The sequence below is a fragment of the Narcine bancroftii genome, chromosome 3, assembly GCF_036971445.1.
Source record: "Narcine bancroftii isolate sNarBan1 chromosome 3, sNarBan1.hap1, whole genome shotgun sequence".
Lineage (NCBI taxonomy): Eukaryota > Metazoa > Chordata > Chondrichthyes > Torpediniformes > Narcinidae > Narcine > Narcine bancroftii.
The window spans coordinates 230,903,181-230,929,124 of NC_091471.1; the positions used below are offsets into that span (position 1 = coordinate 230,903,181).

Sequence of the window (25,944 nt, forward strand, 5' to 3'; positions counted from 1 at the left end):
CCGATTACAGCCTGATTTAGGGGGCAAGGGGATCAGAGAGGGTGGAGATGGGGGCAGTGGGGCTCCCTCCCTCCCCTGACCCTCCCTCCATCCCTCCAACCATAGATTCCCCTGCCCCTCCATCCTTCCACCTCCACTCATCCCTCTTCCTCCCTCTCCTATCTTCTGTGTCCCTCTTTCTCATTCCCTCCCCCTCTGACCCTCTCCTTCAATCCCTCCATTTCCAAACCTCCATCCCTCTACCTCCCCTCACCATCCATTACGTGCCCTCTCTCCACCTACACCCTCCCTCCCCCTCGACCCTCACTCCATCGATTCTCCCAACCTCTCCATCCTTCCACCTCCACCTCCCTCCATTTCTCTTGCCTATCCTCACTGCTCCTCCCTCTCCCTCCATCTTCCTCCATCCTGCTATCCCTCTCTCCATCCCCATCAATCCCTCCCTCCCCTCCATCCCTCCTTCCCTTCCTCCCTTCTATCCCTCCTTCCACCTCCACCCCATCCCTCCTTCACAGTCCCTCCATCCCCCAGTCGATACCTCCCACCCCTCCCCCTTCCACCAATCCCCATGGGCCAGTCCCGACATGGTTCGGAGTGGAGGGAGCTCACCGTTGCCTATCCTGGGACCGTAGCCGTTGGCCACCACTGGCCCGGGATGCAGTTCTTTGCCGTAGGCCGACTGCTCTGGACCAGGTACCAGAACCCTGCCATTCCCAAATCCTGTGGATGGGAGAAAGGGAGTAAGTGAGGAGGGTGGAGTGGAGAGGCGAGGAAGGAGTTCTCACCCCCCACTCCCCCACAGCAACCCTGATATGTGCTCTCTTCCCCATGACTCAGTACATGATATCGAGGGACCACCTGAATGTTCCTCTTCCAGTCCCACCGACCCATGGGACAGAGATTCCCAGGGAGAACCCTTCCTGGAACCAACACTCTAGTGGAATCATGAAGAAAGCACATCAGTGCCTCGACTTCCTCAGGAGTTTGCGGAGGTTCTGTACAGCATCAGAAACCCCGGCAAATTTCTACTGATGGGCGGTGGAGAGTGTGCGTCATGGTCTAGGATGGGGACACCAATACCCCCAAGCACAGAGCCCTGCAAAAGGTTGTGGACACAGCCCAGGGCATCATGGGCAAAACCCTCCCCATCGTCGAGAACACCTACGGGGAACACTACCGTCGGAGGGCAGCAGCCATTATCAAAGACCCACACCACCTGGTGCACGCTCTGTTCTCACTGCTGCCATCAGGAGAGAGGTGTAGGGGCCACAAGACTCATCCCACCAGGTTCAGAAACAGCTGCTACCCCTCCACCACCAGAGTCTTCACCGATAAACTCAATGAGGGACTCGTTTGACTTGTGCACTTTATTGAATTTTCTCTTTGTATTGCACAATTTGCTCACATTTCTTTATTTGTTTACACGTTTACGCTGTGTAGTTTATTTTTTGCACTGCCAATTAGTGGTGATTCTGCCAGACCCACAGGGGAAAAGGAACCTCAGGGTTGGATGTGATGTCAGGTATGTTCTCTGACAATAAATCTGAAATCTGCCCGAGTCCCACTGACTCCTCCCAGTCCATAGCCCTCCATTCCCCTCACCCATGTACCCATCCAAATTCCTCTTCATAACATCACAAGATCAAGGAGCAGCAGTAGACCATTCAGTCCATCAAGTCTGCTGTGCTAAAGTGGTCTCACATCTAGTTCCAAGTTCCAGCCTTTTCCCCATATCCATCGATCCCTTAACTCATTAGATTCCAATCAATCTCCCCCAATGATCCGATGTGGCAATGAATTCCACAAATCCATGACCCTCCGGCTAAAGAAATTTCTCCTCATCTCTGTTTTAAACGGGTCCCTTCTCATTCTAAGACCATGCCCTCTAGTCCTGCGTTCATCTTATTCACATGAACTCTGTCCAATCCTTTCAGCCTTCAAAACATTTCTCTGAGATCCCCTCTTGTTCTTCTTGACTCCAATGAATACAGTCCATGAGCAGATAAATGTTCCTTGTATGTTAGCCCTTGCATTCCAGGAATCATCCTGGTAAATCTTCTCTGGAATCTCTCCAACATCATTACCTCCCTTCTAAGATAAGGAGCCCAAAACTGCACCCAGTTCTCCGAATGAGGTCTCCCCAGTGCCCCATAGAGCCTCATCAACACCTCTTTACCCTTCTATACTATTCCCCTTGAAATGAATGCCCACATAGCATTCGCTTTCTTTACTGCTGATCCAACCTGGTGGTTATCCTGCACAAGGACCCCCAAGTCCCTCTACCCATCCCAAGTTTGAATTTTCTCCCCATCCAAATAATAATCTGCCTGTTTATTTCCTCATCCAGAATGTCCAACCGCACATTTTCCACATTGTATCTCATTGGCCAGCTCTTTGCCCACTCTCCTAAGCTGTCCAAGTCTCTCTCAGTTTCTTCAACAGTTCTTCCTCCACACCCCTCTTGGTGTCATCTGCAAACTTCGCCACACAACTGCTCAGTTCATAATCTAAATCATCGGTATCCATTGTAAAAAGAAGCAGCCCCAACATCGACCCCTGTGGAACACCACTAGTTAACAGCAACTGACCAGAACAGGATCCCTTTATTCCCACCCTTCCTGCCTATCAGCCAATGCTCCACCCAATCTAATATCCTTCCTGTAATTCCACAGGCTCTCATCTTATTAAACAGCAACTTGTGCAGCACCTTATCGAAGGCCTTTTGAAAATCTAAATACATGACATCCACAGCCTCTCCCTTGTCCGTCTGACCTGAGATTTCCAGTTCTATTTATTTTAGCCACTAGCAGAACTTGTTCGACAGGATCCAAATCTAAGGGGGTTCAAAATAAACAGGAAAGATTTATTGGCTGACGACGCATTTGACAAATCCGACCGAATCTCTGGCTATGTTGCAAGATATCCTGGAAGATCATGGTAAGGTTTCTGAGTCTAAAATAAACTTTGATAAAAGCCAATAGGAGATGAGAGACAGTTGTAAATTTGATTGGCCACAGGGGGTATTAAGTATTTAGGGATAAGGGCAGACAATAACCTATGGATGACCTCCCTTTGCTGGGAAAGATTGAGGAGGATTTATGTGGATGGAGAAGCTTGCCCATTACTCTGATGGGCAGGTCAGTTGTATTCAGATCAAAGTTAAGCCAAGAGTGCAATATTTCTTTCAATCCTCGCCCATTCTTATACCAACAAGGTTTTTTTAAAGCACTTAACAAGCGCGTCAGACAATTTATATGGAATTCTAAAATGCCAACAGTCTCCATGCAAAAACGTATGCGGGATTATTCAATGGATGGACTGCGATGAACCAATTTAAAAAAAAAATATTATTTGGCTGCCCAATCGAAATCTATAGCATCTTTTTTTGAAGGAGGGGACATTCCTGATTGGCCGACATGTGGCGGGTGAGAAGATGGCAGAAGATTTCATTTACAAATAGAATATTAAATTATTGCCCAGAAAGACAAAAAAACCCATTCTAAAACACATAATTTGGACAGAACAACAAATTAATAAATGTCCAGGTCTAAAAGTGGGGTCTTTTTCAAAAACCCCTCCCATAGGCATGAGTTCATTTCAATGATGTTAGGAAATAAAATCATGGCACCATAACGGGATCAGGTGTATTGGGGATTGTTATCAACAAGGACCATTTATGACATTTGAACAGCTAAAAAATAGATACAATTTGTCAAATCGAACTTCCTCCTGCTATCTTCAATGAAGATCTTTTTTTAAGAGTGGGAATAATGACAGATAATAATTTAAAGAATTTATATAAAGTTATATTATGCCCCTCTACTAGAAAAAAATATCTACAGAAAAGGAAAGATCTGCCGATGACATTAGCGGGAAGGGTAAATTGTATCAAAATGAAGGTAATGCCAAGACTACAGAATATCTTCCAATCATTGCCTGTTGCACTAACTAAATATTTCTGTAAATTATAATAGTGTAATAGCATTCCTATGGAATTACAAAGTACCAGGAATTGCACTGGGGAAGTTAACATGGGATTATAAATTAGGAAGACTGACACTCCCAGGTTTTAAGAAGTATTATCTATCAGCACAAGCAAGATTTCTATATCTTTCCTTGTAGAAAACAGTCCCCCCCTCATGGATTTGAATGGAACTGAATTCAGTAGAGGAGACAATGAAGGACTTTATTTATAAGTGAATGCTGTCAATAACAAAAAAACTGTATAACCCTATATTAATACAGGTTTAGAATATGGCAAGAAATAAATGAATGTATGAGGAAAAAGCAGGTATATCGCTGAGGACACCAGCATTTAAAAATGTATAACTGCCTATGAACCTGGGTAACAAAATATTGAATTCATGGTATGAGAAAGAACCAAGATATGTTGCTGACTGTTATGAGGAAGGATCTCTCATGGCTTCTGAACAATTAAGAGATAAGAAGGGAGCAGCTAATGGGACACTCTTTTGCTTTCTCCAGTTAAGATCATTCTTAAGAGAAAGATGGGGACCGAACTTTCCCCACCTGAAATTGGTGGGGAACATACCTAAATTTATATCAAAAATGTACTTTGCTCTCCAAAATGAAAACGCGAAACCAGGTTTACAGAGATCGAGAGAGAGATGGGAGTTGCAATTATGGAAAGATGCTGGTCTGATTGGTGTTTGGATAGTATGAAGTCAATTATAAATGCAAGATACAGATTAGTACAATATAATTTTCTATACCTCACGCCACAGAAATCACATGAATCAAAACTGGAAATATTGGAGATATGTTTTGGTTGAGAGACAGAATAGGAATGTTTGTACACACCATGTGGTCATTTGTGAAGGTGAGGCCTTTCTGGCAGGATGGTACTGAAATACAAACAAGGATAACAGGGGTGGGCTTTGAATATGACCCAGAGCTTTGTCTTTTGTGCAATTTTATTGCAATAAATAACAAACTAAGTAAATTCCAAATTTCATCTGGTAAAATAGCTTTAGCTATGGCAAAAAAAATTGTTGCAATGACCTGGAAATCTGACTCCCCACTACGGACAGCATGATGATAGACAGAAGTGAACAGTGGAGATCCACGGGGAAAAAAATCACATATTGTGGTGACCCCCTGCGGCGGTGATCAAACTGGCACTCCGGGCGGTGAGCGCACCTAAAATCCAGCACTGGCCTCAGCAAGCAAACCGGTGGATGAACAGCAGGGCAGCGTAAGGGCCAGCATCCCCAAAACGACGCTGGCCCATCTGCACAGCCAACGGACAGGGACAGTGCACGGAGAAGAAGGGATTGTCATGCTTTTGTTATGCAGGTCGTTACGGCAGGGATTGGAGCAAACGGTGGGAACGTGGCACGTATAAAAGTCGGGTCTGAGCCCCAATAAAATCCGAGACCTTAACCCGACCACACTCGTGAGTGTGTCTTCCTTCTGAGTAGTGCGCGGCTACAATACAATCTAAAGAACACATATGACGTATTTATAAAAATACAGCAACAATATTTGTATTATATAGGGTCCAAAATATGAAAAAGGTGCTACTATTATAAAAATAAGTGAGCTCCCAATGGAGTCATTCCTGTTTTGTCCCTGACGGTGTATGGACTTATACTGGGAAGGGGGTTGGGGGAGGGAAGGGGTTGTTATGTTCTGTTTTGAAACAAGTTATATTTCTATCTATATATTTTGAAAATGGAACATTTTGATATGTATATTTATGGGGAAAAAAACCCCAAAATGAAATATTGATGTAAAGATCCTTTTTGAAGCGGTCAATGGGGACCAGCCATGATCCTGACACCGCAACCCTGGTGCCACGACCCTGGTGCTGCGACCCCAGTGCAGTGCAGCAACGTGGAGGTTGTTCTTCATAAAAGGGACCACGTAAATGTGATATCTACGATGGATTTCCCATCACAGGGCAACAGCCTGGAATCAGGCGGGCAAAAAGCCAGGGGAAAGGTGGGTGGCAGACTTGGGGACAAGGGTTCAAGGACAATATTGGTCAAAACTGTGCTCTGGTTATACGACGTCATTTATTAATGCGGGTAGCGATTGGTTCACCAACTACCCCTTACCCAGCAAAAAACCTAACATCTGACCTTATGGACTCAGGTTATAGGTGATATGACCATCAGCCTCCTGCAGGGGGCGATCTCTGCAGAAAGACCACCTAAGGGCTGACTCCACCTGTCAATCAGCCGACCCGAATATAAACCCGAGCCGGCCCCTCCTGAGCCAGTCACATGAGAGCCACCAAGGCTTGCACTGGTAATTGGACTTTTACTGGAATAAAGCCTGTTGTACAGTCTTTCGAGTTTGTGCTTGCTCGCTGCTACCTCAGTGCACCACAACTTTAAGTAATCTCTATGCCATCAGTGCTCTGTGATTATTAAGGTGGGAGTATGTGCATGGAAAGAAAACGTTTGAAAACCACTGTTTTAATCGTGCCTCATTGACTCGTTATGTGCCTAACTTTTCTCAAGCAAAATATTTCAGTAACAGTTGGGTCTAGGGCAGCGATTCTCAACCTTCCCATCCCACCTTAAGCAATTCCTTACTAACCACAGAGCACCGACGTCAGGGGGATTACTTAAAGTGAGTGGAAAGGGAAAAGGTTGAGAACCACTGGATTTTAACCATTCAACCTGTTTACACATGAAAGTAAAGGTCCTTTGGGGACTGACGGCGGAAATTTTGACAGAAATGATGGAAGTGGATTTTCCACGGAAACCAGAACTGTAATTATCGACCAATCTTGTGGTTATTGGGACAAAACATCAAGGAGTAAATTGTGAAAATCTGTAGACACCGCGGTTGAGAAGCTCAGCTGGTCAAACTGCACACTTTTACGTGGAGAGACATTTCGGGCCTGAGCCCCCTTCATCAAAGTAGATGATTCTATATCTTTGCCCGATAAAGGGCCACTGCTTGACCCACTGACTCTCTCAATCACAGTATCGAGCACAGTCCATGGGGCAGGAGATGTATCGCTGTTACTCAGAAGTCCGACTCCCCTCCCAAAGCTGGGACGCGGAAGTGCAAACTTGTGCTCCCCGGAAAAGAGAACTGTAATCTCAAAAAGAAATATGATGTGTTTGTACTTGAATCCCACTGGCTCAAGGATAGAATTAGCTTCCCCTGAAAAGGTTTAAATAATAGAGTTCGGCTAATAGAGTTGAATTCCTGAAGATGAAAATGAAGGCCCCTTCTTTTTATATGTTAGCAGTTGTTGGGGGGAGGGGGGAGATTTGGGCAATCATATGAGACTCTGTAATTTCAAAATTATGTATGTAATAATGTTCCACACCCCCACTGATCTCTGGGTGAAGAAGTTCCCCCTAAATCTCTCCCCTTTCACCTTTAACCCATGTCCTCTGGTTTGGATCTCACCTCTCCTCGGTGGGAAAAAGCCAACCTACATTTAAACATTTAAATTTATATCTTACTGATATCATTCCTGTACAGGAAAGAACTCCAGTAAATTAGTTAAACAGGAGCTTGCAACTCCTTTGAGGTTATAATGAGATAGAGGGGAGCAGATGAACGTTATTAACCTGGATTTGCAGAAGGTATTCGATGAGGGGCTGCATGAAAGACTTGTACAGAAGATAAGGGTGTATGGAGTTGGGGGAGATGTATTAGTATGGGTAGAGGATCGGTTAACAGAGAGTTGACAACAGAGTGACTTTTTGGTTGGCAATCGGTGGTGAGCAGGGTGCCGCGGGGGTTGGAACAGGGACCGCAACTGTTCACGCTGTTCATTAACGATCTGGACGTAGGGACAGATTGTAGTGTGTCTATGTTTGGTGATGACACCGAATTGAGTGGAAAAGCAAATTGTGCAGAGGATAGAGAGAGTCTGTAGAGAGATATTGATAGGTACAGCGAGTGGGCAAATTTCTGGCAGACAGAGTAGGATGCTGGCAAATGTTAGAGTATCCACTTTGGAAGGAAGATCAGAAAATTATTTAAACGGAGAGTGATTGCTGCCGGGCGGAAGGATGTGGGTGTGTTCATGCGTGCATCATAGACGGTCGGTTTGCAGGTGCAGCGGGCTGTCGAGAAGGCCAATGGAACATCGGCCCATCATTGCTGGAGGGACTGAGTTTAGGAGCAGGAAGGTTCTGCTGTAACTGTACAAGTTACCGGTGAGGCCACATCTGGAGAACTGCGGGCAGTTCTGGTCTCCTCACTTAGAGGTGGTGCAGAGGAAGTTCACCAGCTCAGTTCCAGAGATGAGAGGGTTGGCCTATGATGAGAGATTGAATCGTCTGGGACTGAACTCGCTGAGATTTAGAAGAATGAGAGGGGATGGAATTTAATGCAGACAAGTGTGAGGAGTTATATTTTGAGAGGACGAACCAAGGTCAGACATCACAGTGAATGGTTGGGTACTGAGGAGTGCAGTAGAACAGAGGGATCTGGGAATACAGATACATAATTCCCTCAAAGTGGTGTCACAGGTATAAAGAGAGCTTTTGGCACATTGGCCTTCATAAATCAAAGTATTGAGTACAGGAGTTGGGATATTATGGTAAAGTTGTACAAGACATTGTTGAGGCCAAATTTGGAGTTTTGTGTGCAGTTTTGGTCACTGAACTACAGGAAAAATCTCAATAAGATAAAGAGATGCAGAGAAGATTTATTAGGATGTTCCCCGGACTTCAGGAACTGAGTTACAGGGAAAGGTTAAATAAGTGATGACTTTATTTCCTGGAGCGTAGAAGAATGAGGGGAGATTTGATCAAGGTGTTTAAAATGATGAGGGGGACAGACAGAGTCAATGTAGGTTGGCTTTTCCCACTGAGGGGAGGTGAGATCCAAACCAGAGGACATAGGTTAAGAGTAAAAGGAGAGAAGTTTAGGGGGAACGTCTTCACACATAGAGCGGTGGGGGTGTGGAATGAGCTGAGGTGGTGAATGGGGCCTCAGTTTTAATATTGAAGAAGAATTTGGACAGGTACATGGATGAGAGGGGTATGGAGGGCTAAGGACTGGGTGCAGGTCAATGGACTATGTAGGGCAATGGCACAGACTAGGGCTGAAGGGTCTGTTTCTGTCCTGTAGTGTTCTATGGTTGTATGGCATTTGTATAAAAGAGTTGTAACAAGATAAGGATACACGAGGTGGGGGGGGGGGGGGGGTGGGGGAGGTAATGTATCAGAAGGACTTGGATTAGGAGACTGGGAAGAGAAGTGGAAAATGTACGTAACTCACTCTGGTAGAAGGAATTGGGCAGACCATTTTCTAAATGGGGAGAGAACTGAAAATCCCCGGACGCAAAGGGACCTCGGAGTCCTCTTGTAGGAGAGTCTGAAGGTAAACTTGTAGGGGGAGTCGGGGAAAGAAGAAGGAAAATGCAATGTTGGCATTCATTTAGAGAGGAATAGAATATAGGAGCAGGGATGTGATGTCGAGAGTTTATATGGGTCCAGTGGGGCCTCACCTGGAGAATGGAGGACAGTTCTGGGCTCCTCATGGAAGAAAGGATGTGCTGGCGTTGGAGAGGGTTCAGAGGAGATTCACAAGGATGATTCCGGGAATTAAAGGGTTATCATACGTGGAGTGTTTGATGGCTCTAGGCCTGTACTAGTTGGAATTGAGGGGGATGAGGGTGGAGAATCTCATTGAAACATTTTGAACATTGAAAGGCGCAGAGTAGATGTAGAAAAGTTGTTTCCCTACGGTGGGAGAGTCCGGGACAAGAGGGCACAACCTCAGAATTGAAGGGTGTCCACTGAGAACAGAGATACGGAAGAATTTCTTTAGCCAGAGGATGGTGAATCTGTGGAATTTGTGGCCATTGGTGGTTGTGGAGGCTGGGACATTGGGGTATTTAAGATAGAGATTGACAGGTTCTTGATGAGTCAGGGCATCAAAGGTTATGGGGAGAAGGGCAGGCAGTGGGGCTGAATGGATCAGCTCATGATTAAATAGTGGGGAAAACTGGATGGGCTGAATGGGCTATTTCTGCTCCTGTGCCTGATGGTCTTAAGGTCTTGGGTTGGGCTGGGGGTTCAGGTTCAGAGGCTCGTGGTTGGGGTTAGGGGTCAGAGATCAGAGCAGGAGATACCCCAACCCCCATCCCTGGTCCAATCCCGATGTGGTTCGCGGTGCAGGGGAATGAGGCAGCTCACCATTGCCCATCCCGGGACCACAGCCGTTGACCACCATCTGTTTCGGCAGTTCCGTCTGCAGGTTGGAGGAGGGAGTTCTCATGCCCCCCCCCCCACCCCCTACAGTGACCTTATGCGCGATCTCTTCCCAACCTCTCTCAGTACATGACATTGAGAGAGACCTCGAATGCTCCTCTTCCACTCCCGCCAACCCACAGGTCGGAGTTTCCCAGGGGTGCGGGAGGTTGCTGGGATCCGGAACATTGTAAGCAGATGCATACCTGGGGCAATGGCGAACTTCAATATGTTGAATAATCAACCATTCCTGACCAGACACGAGGTGGAGGGGGGGGATCACTGGAGTTCCCTCCTCCCCATCCTTCACTTTCACCCTCTTACTTCCTCCCCTTTCACTCCATCCCCATCCTTTCCATGCCTCTCCCTCCCTCTGTCCCACTCTCTCCACTTCCACCTCACCCCCTCCTACCTCATCTTCCCCTCCCTCACTTCCTTCACCCCTCTCCATTCCGCCTCCCTCAAGGATCATCAAATATTCTATCGGAGTCCAGGCCCTTCGGCCCTCGATGTTGTGCCAGCCATATAAATCTGCTCCACAATCTCACCCTTCCCTTCCTACCCCATAACCCTCTATTTTTCTTCCATCCGTGTGTCTGTCTTAGAGTCTCTCAAATGCCCCCAATGTTCCAGCCTCCACCACCATCCTGGACAAGGCATTCCAGGCCCCTACAACTCTCTGTGTAATAAATTTACTCCTGACATCTCCCTTAAACCTTCCTCCCTCCACTTTGTGCACATGTCCTCTGGTGTTTGCTGATCCCACCCTAGGAAACAGGCTCTGACCGTCCACTCTATCGATGCCTCTCAGAATCTTGTCGACCTCTATCAAGTCTCCTCTCATCCTTCCACGATCCAAAGAGAAAAGTCCCAGCTCTGCAAACCTTGCCCCATAAAACTTGTTTCCCGATCCAGGCTACGTCCTGGTGAATCTCCTCTGCTCCCTCTCCTCAGCTTCCACATCCTTCCTGTATTGAGGTGACCAAAACTGAACACAATTCTTCAAGTAGGGGCTTACCAGAGATTTGTAGAGTGGTAACGTGACCTCTCGACTCCTGAATCCAATACTCCATCTTAATGAATCCCAGCTTTCCACAGGCCTTCTTAACGATTCTATCAACTTGCACGGCGACCTTGAGGGATTTAGGGATCTGGTCCCCAAGGTCCCACTGATGATCCACACTCTGAAGTAACCAAGCATGAACCCTGAACTCAGCCTCCTGGTTTGTCCAAAATCCATCACCTCACACTTGTCTGGATTGAATCCATCTGCCACTTTCCTGCCCAACTCCGCCTCCTGTCGATACCCTCTTGTAACCTTCAACAACTTTCAGCTCCATCCACACCCTCCTCCAACCTTCATGTCATCCAGAAACTCACCGACCCATCCATCCGCCTTTTCACCCAGGTCATTTATAAAAATCACAGAGAGCAGGGGTTCCCAGAACAGATCCCTGTGGCCCCCCCCACTAGTCACCGACCTCTAGGCAGAAAACTTTCCTTCCACCGCTACTCTCTGCTTTCGTCCTACAAGCCAATGATTTGGCCAAGGTTTCCCCGATCACGTGACTCGTGACTTTCTGGATGAGTCTCTCGTGGGACCTGACTTGTCTGGATGGTTGGTCAGGGGTTGGTATTTGGGGAGTGGGAAGGGGGAAAGTTTTGGGGATTCGGGATCTGATTTAGGAGTTCCGTTCAGGAGATTGTGCTGAGGTTGTGTTTGGTGTTCTGTTGGGACGATGATCAGAATCGAAGATTGGGCTTGAGTTTGGTGTCCAAGGTTTGGGAGATTATGCTCCGATCTGGGGTTGGGTTGTTACTGATGGTCGGGCTTGAGGCTTTTCTGTTGGGCTTGGGGTTCAGACCCAGTGTGTCTGCGGCTGGGCTCAAGGGTTTGGTTAACTTTCAGGGGTAGGGTTGGGGGTTGTACTTTAGAGGTCGTGGTTGGGGTCAGAGATCAGAGTTCAGGGCAGGAGATACCCCCGGGCCAGGCCCAACATGGTTTGTGGTGCAGGGGAACGAGGGAGCTCACCGTTGCCCATCCTGGGTCTGTAGCCGTTGACCACCACTGGCCCGGGACGCAGTTCCTTGCCGTAGGCTGACCGCACTGGACCGGGGACCCAAACCCCACCATTACCAAATCCTGTGGATGGGAGAGAGGGAGGGGATGAGGACAATTCAGAGGGCAGAGGGGGGAAATGAGGAGAGAGTTCTCACCCCCCAAACACAAACACACACAAACTCACACTATCACTCACTCACACCTTCACACACAATCACACTCACACACACATATTCACACACACTCACATGCACACTCTCACACATACACTCACTCTCACACTCTCACACACTCACACTCTTCTCACACACACATTCTCACAGACACTCACTCTCTCTCTCACACTATCACACACTCACACTCTAACACACACACTCACACTTTCTCATGCTCTCACACACACACATCACACTCTCTCACAATCTCACACACACACACACTATTTCTCTCACACACTCTCTCACACATTTTCTCCCACACACACACACACTCTCTCACACACTCTCACACATTTTCTCCCACACACACACACTCACAGATTCTCACACACTATCTCTCACAAGCACTCTCACAATCTCACACAGACTCTCACACACAAAAACACTCCCATTCTCTCTCACACATACACACTCACACACACACATCAAACAAACACTCACAATCTCAAACACACAAATTCTCTTTCACACACATACACACACTCACACACACAAACACACTTTCACACTCACTCTTACACACAAGTACTCGCACACACTCTCTTACACACTCACACAAACACTCGTGCACATACACATTCACACACTCTCTCACACACACTCTCTCATTCACACTCTCACACATTCACACACAAACTCTCAGAAACACATACTCTCACCCACTCTCTCACTCACACAAACTCACTCTCATTCACGCTCACACACACACACACTCTCTCTCACACACTTTCACACTCACACTATATATCACACACATACTCTCACACACTCACTCTCATACATACACTCACACACACACAATCTCACACTCACTCACTCACACAGAGCACTTTCTCGTTCTCCAGATACCAGTTCTTTCCCTTCGTCCCTCTTCCCACCCTCGTTACCTTCCTTAGTCCCACCCTCCACCCTTACTCTACCCCCTTCCTCTACCTCCCACAGAGAGGGAGCCATGGGGGAAATTGTCCATGGGGGAAATTGTCCATGGGGGTGGTGCCTGTGGGGGGGGGGGGGGTGTGGGAGGGAGGGAGCTCCACACTGTGTCCCATCCCGGAAGTGTGTGACGGTATGGGGGAGAGGGGGCTTCACTCTGTGTCCCACCCAGGAGTGTGTGATGGGACGGGGGAGAATGAGCTGCAATATAATTTAAAACCTGTTCTGAGTCTGTTTTGGTTTCTGTAGGGTCGGAGACCTGAGGAGGAGACGAGATCAATGATTAGGTTCCACTGCCATCGCCATGCAGATTGGAGAACACGCATCCTACAGCTCGACAGTTCGAAATCTCATCTCAAACACCCCAAAGTTGGATTGTTTAATTAAATTTAAATTTAAAATATTTGCAGCAAACACAAAGCCAATTCCAGACATTTAAACCTCATTAACCTACAACCACTACATCACAGTGAGATGAGGTGCTCAGGCCCGGAACGTTGTGACATAAAGGCACTGGTTGACCAGGACATTTTTAGGTCCACCATTTCTGTGTTTGATCACTTCACATACAACCCCAGTACGTTTCAAACAGTGGAAGGAAACAGAAGCCCCTGGGAATACTGTTGCGATTGCGGAGAGAATGTGCAAACACCTTACAGACAGTGCGGGATTTGATCCCAGATTGTGGTGACTCTCTCCCCCATGGACACTTTCCCCACGGAAACACACACCACAGACATTCTCCCCATGGATACTCTCCCCACAGATGCCCTCTCCCCCACAGACACTCTCCCCACGGACACTCTCCCCACGGACCCTCTCCTCCCCACGGAGACTCTCAACTACGGACCCTCTTTCCCCCCATGGCAACTCTCCCCAATGGACACTCTCCCCATGGACAATCTCCCACCCACGGACATTCTCCCCCACGGACAATCTTCCCCCGCAACGGACACTCCCCTTCACGGACACTCTCTCCCCCATGTCACTCTCCCCCTCACGGACATTCTCTACACCACAGACATTCTCTCCCTATGGAAACTCTCCCCACAGACACTCTCCCCCACAGACACTCTCTCTCCCACGGACACTCTCTCTTCCACGGACACTCTCTCCCCCACGTCACTCTCCCTTTCATGGACACTCTCACCCCCACAGATACACTCCCCCTCACGGACACTCTCTTTCCCACGGACACTCTCACCCCCACTGACACTCTCCACCACGGACACTTCCCCCAACATGGACACTTTCCACCACGGACATTCTCCTCACAGACACTCTTCCTCACAGACACTCTCTCCCCCATAGAGACTCGCTACCCCATGGACACTCTGTCCCACCATGGACACAATCTGCACCACGGATACTCTACCCACAGACACTATCTTCCCCCATGGACACTCTCCCCATGGACACTCTCACCCCCACAGAGACTCTCCACACGGATACTCTCCCCCACAGACACTCCCCACCATGGACACTCTCCCCCATGGACATTCTCCCTTCCATGGACACTCTCCCCCTCCATGGACACACTCACCCATGGACACTCTCCCCATGGACCCTCTCTCCCCCACAGAGACTCTCTACACCACGGACACTCTATCCCTCCACAGACACACTGTATGCCACGGACACTCTTCCCATGGACACTCTCTACCCCACAGACACTCTCTCCCCCACAAACACTATCCCCCCCGGACACTCCCCCCCCATGGACCCTCTCTCCCCACCGACACTCTCTCCCCATGGACACTCTTCCCCATGGACATTCTCCCCATGGACACTCTCTCCCCCACAGAGACTCTCTCTCTACACCTGGACACTCTATACCTCCAGGGACACACTGTACGCCACGGACACTCTTCCCATGGACACTCTCTACCCCACAGACACTCTCTCCCCCACAAACACTATCCCCCCCGGACACTCCCCCCCCATGGACCCTCTCTCCCCACCGACACTCTCTCCCCATGGACACTCTCCCCCACAGACATTCCCCACCATGGACACTCTCCCCCATGGACATTCTCCCCATGGACACTCTCTCCCCCACAGAGACTCTCTCTCTACACCTGGACACTCTATACCTCCACGGACACACTGTACGCCACGGACACTCTCCCCATGGACACTATTTACCCCACGGACACTCTCTCCCCCACAGACACTAACCCCCCCCCCCAGACACTCCCCTCCACGGACCCTCTCTCCCCACCGACAATCTCTCCCCACGGACACTCTCCCCTACAGACACTCCCCACCATGGACACTCTCCCCCATGGACATTCTCCCCATGGACACTCTCTCCCCCACAGAGACTCCCTACACCATGGACACTCTATACCTCCACGGACACACTGTACGCCACGGACACTCTCCCCATGGTCACTATCTACCCCACGGACACTCTCTCCCCCACAGAACTATCCCCCCCCCCCGGACACTCCCCTCCACGGACCCTCTCTCCCCACCGACACTCTCTCCCCACGGACACTCTCCCCAGACACTCTCCCCCCACCACGGGCACCCCCCCATGGACACTCTCCCCTCCATGGTCACTCTCCCCTCCACGGATGCACTCCCCCACGTACACACTCTCCCCCCCATAGACACTCTCTACCCCATTGACACTCTCCACTCCACAGACATTCTCCCCCATGGACACTCTCCCCCACAGACACTCTCCCCACGAACACTCTCCCCCACAGACACTCCCCACCATGGACACTCTCCCCCATGGACACTCTCCCCTCCATGGACACACTCCCCCTTGGAGACTCTCCCCATGGACACTCTCTCCCCCACAGAGACTCTCTACACCATGGACACTCTATACCTCCACGGACAAACTGTACGCCACGGACACTCTCCCCATGGACACTCTCTACCCCACGGACACTCTACCCCACGGACACTCTCTCCCCCACAGACAATATCCCCCCCCCCGGACACTCACCCCCACGGACCCTCTCTCCCCACCGACACTCTATTCCCACGGACACTCTCCCCCGCAGACACTCTCCCCCACAGACACTCTCCCACCACCTCGGGCACCCCTCCATGGACATTCTCCCCTCCATGGTCACTCTCCACTCCACGGATGCACTCCCCCACGTACACACTCTCCCCCCACAGACACTCTCTACCCCATGGACACTCTCCCCCACAGACACTCTCCCCACGGACACTCTCCGGCACACTCTCCCCTCCACAGACACTTCCCCCATGGGCACCACCCCCATGGACTATTTCCCCCATGGACACTCTCTCTTCCACGGACACTCTCCCCCTCACGGACACTCTCTCTCCCACGGACACTCTCCTCCACACGGACACTACCCACCACGGACACCCTTCCCCATGGACATTTTCTCCCCCACAGACACTCTCTCCCCCACAGACACTCTCTCCCCCACGGACACTCTCTCCCCCACGGACACTCTCTCTTCCACGGACACTCTCTCCCCCACGTCACTCTCCCCTTCACGGACACTCTCTCCCCCACGGACATTCTCTTCCCCACAGACACTCTCTCCCCCACAGACACTCTCTCTCCCACGGACACTCTCTCTTCCACGGACACTCTCACCCCCACAGATACTCTCCCCCTCACGGACACTCTCACCCCCACAGATACTCTCCCCCTCATGGACACTCTCTTTCCCACGGACACTCTCACCCCCACTGACAATCTCCACCACGGACACTTCCCCCAACATAAACACTTTCCACCACGGACATTCTCCTCACAGACACTCTTCCTCACAGACACTCTCCCCCCCATGGACCCTCTCTCCCCACCGACACTCTCTCCCCCACAGACATTCTCCATCATGGACACTCTCCCCCATGGACATTCTCCCCAAGGACACACTCGCCCGCACAGAGACTCTCTCTCTACACCATGGACACTCTATACCTCCACGGACACACTGTACGCCACGGACACTCTCCCCATGGACACTCTCTACCCCACGGACACTCTACCCCACGGACACTCTCTCCCCCACAGACACTATCCCCCCCCCGGACACTCACCTCCACGGACCCTCTCTCCCCACCGACACTCTATCCCCACGGACACTCTCCCCCACAGACACTCTCCCCCACAGACACTCTCCCACAACCTCGGGCACCCCTCCATGGACACTCTCCCCTCCATGGTCACTCTACACTCCACGGATGCACTCCCCCACGTACACACTCTCCCCCCACAGACACTCTCTCTCCCACGGACACTCTCCCCTCCACAGACACTACCCCCCATGGGCACCACCCCCATGGACCATATCCCCCATGGACACTCTCTCTTCCACGGACACTCTCCCCCTCACGGACACTCTCTCTCCCACGGACACTCTCCTCCACACGGACACTCCCCACAACGGACACCCTTCCCCATGGACATTTTCTCCCCCACAGACATTCTCTCCCCCACAGACACTCTCTCCCCCACAGACACTCTCTCTCCCACGGACACTCTCTCCCCCACGGACATTCTCTCCCCCACAGACACTCTCTCCCCCACGGACACTCTCTCTCCCACGGACACTCTCTCTTCCACGGACACTCTCTCCCCCACGTCACTCTCCCCTTCACGGACACTCTCTCCCCCACGGACATTCTCTTCCCCACAGACACTCTCTCCCCCACAGACACTCTCTCTCCCACGGACACTCTCTCTCCCACGGACACTCTCTCTTCCACGGACACTCTCTCCCCCACGTCACTCTCCCTTTCACGGACACTCTCACCCCCACAGATACTCTCCCCCTCACGGACACTCTCTTTCCCACGGACACTCTCACCCCCACTGACTCTCTCCACCACGGACACTTCCCCCAACATGGACACTTTCCACCACGGACATTCTCCTCACAGACACTCTTCCTCACAGACACTCTCTCCCCCATGGACCCTCTCTCCCCACCGACACTCTCTCCCCATGGACACTCTCCCCCACAGACATTCTCCATCATGGACACTTTCCCCCATGGACATTCACCCCATGGACACTCTCTCCCCCACAGAGACTCTCTCTCTACACCATGGACACTCTCTCCCCCACAGACACTATCCCCCCCCCGGACACTCCCCTCCATGGACCCTCTCTCCCCACCGACACTCTTTTCCCACGGACACTCTCCCCAGACACTCTCCCCCCAAAGCGGGCACCCCCCATGGACACTCTCCGCTCCATGGTCACTTTCCCCTCCACGGATGCACTCCCCCACGTACACACTCTCCCCCCACAGACACTCTCTACCCCATGGACACTCTCCACTCCACAGACATTCTCCCCCATGGACACTCTCCCCCACAGACACTCTCCCCACGGATATTCTCCCCCACAGACACTCCCCACCATGGACACTCTCTCCCATGGACACTCTCCCTTCCATGTACACTCTCCCCTCCATGGACACACTCCCCCATGGACACTCTCCCCATGGACACTCTCCCCATGGACACTCTCTCCCCCACAGAGACTCTCTACACCATGGACACTCTATACCTCCACGGACACACTGTACGCCACGGACACTCTCCCCATGGACACTCTCTACCCCACGGACATTCTACCCCATGGACACTCTCTCCCCACAGACACTATCCATCCCCCCCCCCCCCGGACACTCACCCCCACAGACCCTCTCTCCCCACCGACACTCTCTTCCCATGGACACTCTCCCCCACAGACACTCTCCCCCCACCTCGGGCACCCCTCCATGGTCACTCTCCCCTCCATGGTCCCTCTCCCCTCCACGGATGCACTCCCCCACGTACACACTCTCCCCACAGACACTCTCTACCCCATGGACACTCTCCCCTTCACAGACATTATCCCCCATGGACACTCTCCCCCACAGACACTCTCCCCACGGACACTCTCCGCCACAGACACTCTCCCCTCCACAGACATTCTCCCCCATGGTCACTCTCCCCTCCACAGATGCACTCCCCATTTACACTCTCTCCCCCACAGACACTCTCTACCCTAAGGACACTCTCCTCCCCACAAACACTCTCCTCCATGAATACTCTCTCCCCCACGAACACTACCCTCTTCTCACGGATCCTCCCCCCCCACTGACACTCTCCGCCACAGACACTCTCCCCCACTGACACTCTCTGCCACGGACACACTCTCCCACAGAGACTCTCCCCCCATGGACACTCTCCCCCCCATGGACACTCTACTGCTCAAGGACACTCCCCACCATGGACACTCTCCCCCACACACACTCTTCCCCACAGACACTCTCCCCATGGACACTCTTCCCCACGGACTCTCTCCCCTCTACGGACACTCTCCCGCACAGACACACTCCTCTCCACTGACACTCTCTCCCACAGACATTCTCTCCACCACGGACACTCTTCCCCATGGACACTCTCAGCAACAGACACTCTCCCCCACAAACACTCTCCCCACGGACACTCTCCCCCACAGACACTCTCCCCTCCACAGACATTCTCCTCCATGGACACTCTCCCCCATGTCACTCTCCCCTTCACGGACACTCTCACCCCCACGGACACTTTCCCGCTCACGGACACTCTCTACCCCACAGAAACTCGCCCCCAGAGTCACTCTCACCCCCACAGACACTACCCCCCCACGGACCCACTCCTCCACCAACACTCTCTCCCCATGGACACGCTCCCTCACAGACACTATTCCCCCCCCCAACGAACACTCCCCCCATGGACCATCTCCTCCACCGACACTCTTTCACCACGGACACTCTCCCCCACAGACACTCTCCTGCCCCCCCCCATGGGCACCACCCCCATGGACAATTTCCCCCATGGACAATCTCTCTTCCACGGACACTCTCCCCCTCACGGACACTCTCTCTCCCACGGACACTCTCCTCCACACGGACAATCCCCACCACGGACAACCTCCCCATGGACATTTTCTCCCCCACAGACATTCTCTCCCCCACAGACACTCTCTCCCCCACAGACACTCTCTCTCCCACGGACACTCTCTCCCCCACGGACATTCTCTCCCCCACAGACACTCTCTCCCCCATAGACACTCTCTCTCCCACGGACACTCTCTCTTCCACGGACACTCTCTCCCCCACGTCACTCTCCCTTTCACGGACACTCTCACCCCCACAGGTACTCTCCCCCTCACGGACACTCTCTTTCCCACGGACACTCTCACCCCCACTGACACTCTCCACCATGGACACTTCCCCCAACATGGACACTTTCCACCATGGACATTCTCCTCACAGACACTCTTCCTCACAGACACTCTCTCCCCCATAGAGACTCTCTACCCCATGGACACTCTCTCCCACCATGGACACAATCTGCACCACGGATACTCTTCCCCACAGACACTATCTTCCCCCATGGACACTCTCCCCATGGACACTCTCTCCCCCACAGAGACTCACCACACCACGGACACTCTATCCCTCCACAGACACACTGTATGCCACGGACACTCTTCCCATGGACACTCTCTACCCCACAGACACTTTCTCCCCCACAGACACTATCCCCCCCCGGACACTCCCCCCCATGGACCCTCTCTCCCCACCGACACTCTCTCCCCATGGACACTCTCCCCCACAGACATTCCCCACCATGGACACTCTCCCCCATGGACATTCTCCCCATGGACACTCTCTCCCCCACAGAGACTCTCTCTCTACACCATGGACACTCTATACCTCCACGGACACATTGTACGCCACGGACACTCTCCCCACCGACACTCTCTCCCCACGGACACTCTCCCCCACAGACACTCTCCCCCCACCTCGGGCACCCCTCCATGGACACTCTCCCCTCCATGGTCACTCTCCCCTCCACGGATGCACTCCCCCACGTACACACTCTCCCCCCCCAGACACTCTCTACCCAATGGACACTCTCCACTCCACAGACATTCTCCCCCATGGACACTCTCCCCCACAGTAACTCTCCCCACGGACACTCTCCCCCACAGACACTCCCCACCATGGACACTCTCCCCCATGGACACTCTCCCCTCCATGGACACTCTCCCCTCCATGGACACACTCCCCCATGGACACTCTCCCCATGGACACTCTCTCCCCCACAGAGACTCTCTACACCATGGACACTCTATACCTCCACAGACACACTGTACACCACGGACACTCTCCCCATGGACACTCTCTACCCCACGGACACTCTACCCCACGGACACTCTCTCCCCCACAGACACTATCCCCCCCCCCCCCCCCGGACACTCCCCCCCATGGACCCTCTCTCCCCACCGACACTCTCTCCCCACGGACACTCTCCCCCACAGACACTCTCCCCCCACCTCGTGCACCCCTCCATGGACACTCTCCCCTCCATGGTCACTCTCCCCTCCACGGATGCACTCCCCCACGTACACACTCTCCCCCCCCACAGACACTCTCTACCCCATGGACACTCTCCCCTCCACTGACATTCTCCCCCATGTACACTCTCCCCCACAGACACTCTCCCCTCCACAGACATTCTCCCCCATGGTCACTCTCCCCTCCACAGATGCACTCCCCACGTACACTCTCTCCCCCCACAGACACTCTCTACCCCAAGGACACTCTCCTCCCCACAGACACTCTCCTCCATGGATACTCTCCGCCATGGACACTCTCTGCCACAGACAATCTCTCCCACAGACACTTACCCCTCCACGGACACTCTCTCCCCCACGAACACTACCCTCTTCTCACGGATCCTCCCCCCCCCACTGACACTCTCCGCCACAGACACTCTCCCCCACTGACACTCTCTGCCCCATGGACACTCTTCCCCACAGACACTCTCCCCATGGACACTCTTCCCAACGGACACTCTCCCCTCTACAGACACTCTCCCGCACAGACACACTCCTCTCCACTGACACTCTCCCCCACAGACATTCTCTCCACCACGGACACTCTTCCCCATGGACACTCTCAGCAACAGACACTCTCCCCCACAAACACTCTCCCCACGGACACTCTCCCCCACAGACACTCTCCCCTCCACAGACAATCTCCTCCATGGACACTCTCCCCCACAGACACTCTCCCCCACGGACCACCCCCTCCCCCCATGAGGACACTACCCTCCACAGACATTTCCCCCCCACGGACATTTCCCCCCCATGGACACTCTCCTCCACCGACATTCTCTCCCCATAGACACTCTCCGCCACGAACATTCTACCCCACAGACACTCTCCTCCCCCACCCCCACGGACACTCTCCTCCACCGACACTATACCTGACACCCACTCTCCCCTCTTACACTAACCCTGAGGTTTGACATCTTGCTGGCCATTCATCGCAAGTCTTCTCTGCAACACGGATCCGGTACCTGTGGGTGAAAGAACATCTTTGTTCAAAATCTGGCCCAAGGGTAAAGTTGTACAAGGCATTGGTGAGGCCACATTTGGAGAAATGTGTGCAGTTTTGGTCACCGAGCTACAGGAAAGATCTCAATAAGATAGAAAGATGCAGAGAAAATTTACGAGGATGTTGCCCGGACTTCAGTGACTGAGTTACAGGGAAAGGTTAAATAGGTTGGGACTTTATTCCCTGGAGCGTAGAAAAATGAGTGGAGATTTGATCAAGGTGTTTAAAATGATGAGGGCGACAGACGAGTAAATGTAGGTCGGATTTTTCCCACTGATGGGAGGTGAGATTCAAACCAGAGGACATGGGTTAAGGGTCAAAGGGGAGAGGTTTAAGGGAATTTCTTCTCACAGAGAGCGGTGGGGTTGTGGAATGAGCTGAGGTGGTGAATGTGGGCTCAATTTTAACACTGAAGAGGAATTTGGACAGGTACATGGATGGGAGAGGTACGGAGGGATATGGGTGGAGGTCAGTGGGATGGAGCAGAAAAAAGTTTGGCACAAACTAGAGGGGCCAAAGGGCCTGTGTCCATGCTGTAATTTTCTATGGGTTTAGAGATCCAACTGCCCCTGTACACAAGCAGTTTGTTTTCCTATCAGTGACAGATGTGTTCAATCCAGATAAGTGTGAAGTGATGCTTTTTGAGGAGATAACAGAAATTGATGAGGGTCAGGTGGTAGATGGGGTGTACGTGGATTTTCATGAGGCATTTGACAAGGTTCCCACAATAGACGCATCCAGAAAATCACGAGTCACAGGATCGGGGAAACCTTGGCCGTGTGGATAAAATATTGGCTTGTAGGACGAAAGCAGAGAGTAGTGGTGTAAGGAAACTTTTCTATCTGGAGGTCGGTGACTAGTGGAGGAGCTACAGGGATCTGTTCTGGGACACCCTGCTCTCTTGTGATTTTTATAAATGACCCGGGTGAAGAGGTGGATGGATGGGTCGGTGAGTTTGTGGATGACATGAAGGTTGGAGGAGTTGTGGATGGAGCTAAAAGTTTTTTTAAATTTTTTTATTTTTCACACTATAAACCACATTGATCAAGATACTTACATTTTCCTTTTCAAATATATACAGTGTCGTTTTCTCCCCCCCTCCCTCTTCCCATCCCACCCTCCCTACCTCCCCTCCCATTCATTTAAAGTTCAGAATCTAAGATACCTTAAACCCGTCAAACAATGTTGTCACTCAATAAAAATAAACAAGAAATTCCACTGAGTCAATTCTTTTCATTCTCTTCTCCTTCTGTCATTTTAGGTGGTAGATGTCCCCGGTAGGTTTTCTCTATTATGTTTCATGTATGGCTCCCATATTTGTTCAAATATTGTAATATTATTTCTGAAATTATGTTATTTTTTCTAATGGAATACATTTATTCATTTCTATATACCATTGTTGTATTCTCAAGTTATCTTCTAATTTCCAGGCTGACATAATACATTTTTTTGCTACAGCTAGGGCTATCCTAACAAATCTTTTTTGTGCACCATCCAAATCAAGTCCAAATTCTTTGTTTTTTATGTTACTTAGGAGGAAGATCTCTGGGTTTTTTTGGTATATTGCTTTTTGTGATTTTATTTAATATCTGGTTTAGATCATCCCAAAATTTTTTCACTTTCTCACATGTCCAGATTGCATGAATTGTTGTTCCCATTTCCTTTTTACAGTGAAAACATCTGTCAGATACTGTTGGGTCCCATTTATTTAACTTTTGAAATGTAATATATAGCCTGTGTATCCAGTTATATTGTATCATACGTAACCTCGTATTTATTGTATTTCTCATAGTTCTGAGCATAACTTCTCCCATGTTTCCTTCTTTATCTTTATGTTTAGATCTTGTTCCCATTTTTGTTTAGTTTTACCATTTGTTTCTTCATTCTCCTTTTATTGTAGTTTAATATACATGTTTGTTATAAATTTTTTGATTAACATTGTGTCTTTAATCACATATTCAAAATTACTTCCCTCTGGTAACCTCAGACTGCTTCCCAATTTGTCCTTTAAGTAGGATTTCAGTTGGTAGTATGCCAACACTGTATCGTGAGTTATATTATATTTATCCTTCATTTGTTCAAAGGATAATAATTTATTTCCTGAAAAGCAATTTTCTATTCTGTTCTCCCATTCTCTAAATGAAAGGTTATCTATTGTAAAAGGGATTAACTGATTTTGCGTCAGTATTAGTTTTGGTAGTTGGTAATTTGTTTTATTCCTTTCTACATGAATCTTCTTCCAAATATTGAGCAGATGATGTAATACTGGAGAATTCCTACATTGTACCAATTTTTCATCTCATTTATATAATATTTGTTTGGGTATCTTCTCCCTTATTTTATCTAGTTCTAATCTAGTACAATCTGGCTTTTCCCTTGTTTGAAAAAAATCTGATAGGTATCTTAATTGTGCAGCTCTATAATAATTTTTAAAGTTTGGCAGTTGTAAGCCTCCTTGTTTATACCATTCTGTTAATTTATCTAGTGCTATCCTCGGTTTCCCCCCTTTCCATAAAAATTTCCTTATTATTTTCTTTAACTCCTTGACGAATTTCTCTGTCAACTGTATTGGCAATGCCTGAAATAGGTATTGTATCCTTGGGAAAATGTTCATAAAGGAGGAAAAACCCAACACCCAACCCCAACCAACCAATTTTCCCTTGCAACCGCTGCAATCGTGTCTGCCTGTCCCGCATCGGACTTGTCAGCCACAAACGAGCCTGCAGCTGACGTGGACTTTCTACCCCCTCCATAAATCTTCGTCCGCGAAGCCAAGCCAAAGAAGAAAGAAAGAAGATTGTTAGTGGTAAATCTTTCCAATGTTCTAAGTCGTCCTGTAATTTTTTCATTAGTGGATAATAATTGAGTTTATATAGATGGCCGAGGTTTTTATTTATTTGTATACCTAGGTATCGTATTGCTTGCATTTGCCATTTGAATGGTGGTTCTTTCTTAAATTTTGAGAAATCCGCATTATTCATTGGCTTTGCTTCACTTTTATTTGCGTTAATCTTGTATTCCGACATATTCCTTCAATTTCTTATGTAATTCTTTTATTGATATTTCTTGTTCTGCTAAATATACTATAACGTCATCTGCAAATAAACTGATTATATTCCTTGTCTTTTATTTTTATCCCTTTT

The 25,944-nt window shown here is 50.1% G+C and overlaps 1 protein-coding gene across 1 annotated transcript in view; it reads right to left on the minus strand.

The window, feature by feature from the left end:
- Positions 1–25,944, minus strand: part of LOC138756767 (glycine-rich extracellular protein 1-like) — a 97,838-nt gene that overhangs the window by 15,117 nt on the left and 56,777 nt on the right. The window contains exons 5-7 of the mRNA XM_069923152.1: positions 22,701–22,763; positions 12,229–12,339; positions 610–720 (exon numbers count right to left, since the gene is read on the minus strand). Of these exons, the coding sequence (XP_069779253.1) occupies positions 610–720; positions 12,229–12,339; positions 22,701–22,763 (285 nt within the window). The remainder of the gene's footprint in view (positions 1–609; positions 721–12,228; positions 12,340–22,700; positions 22,764–25,944) is intronic.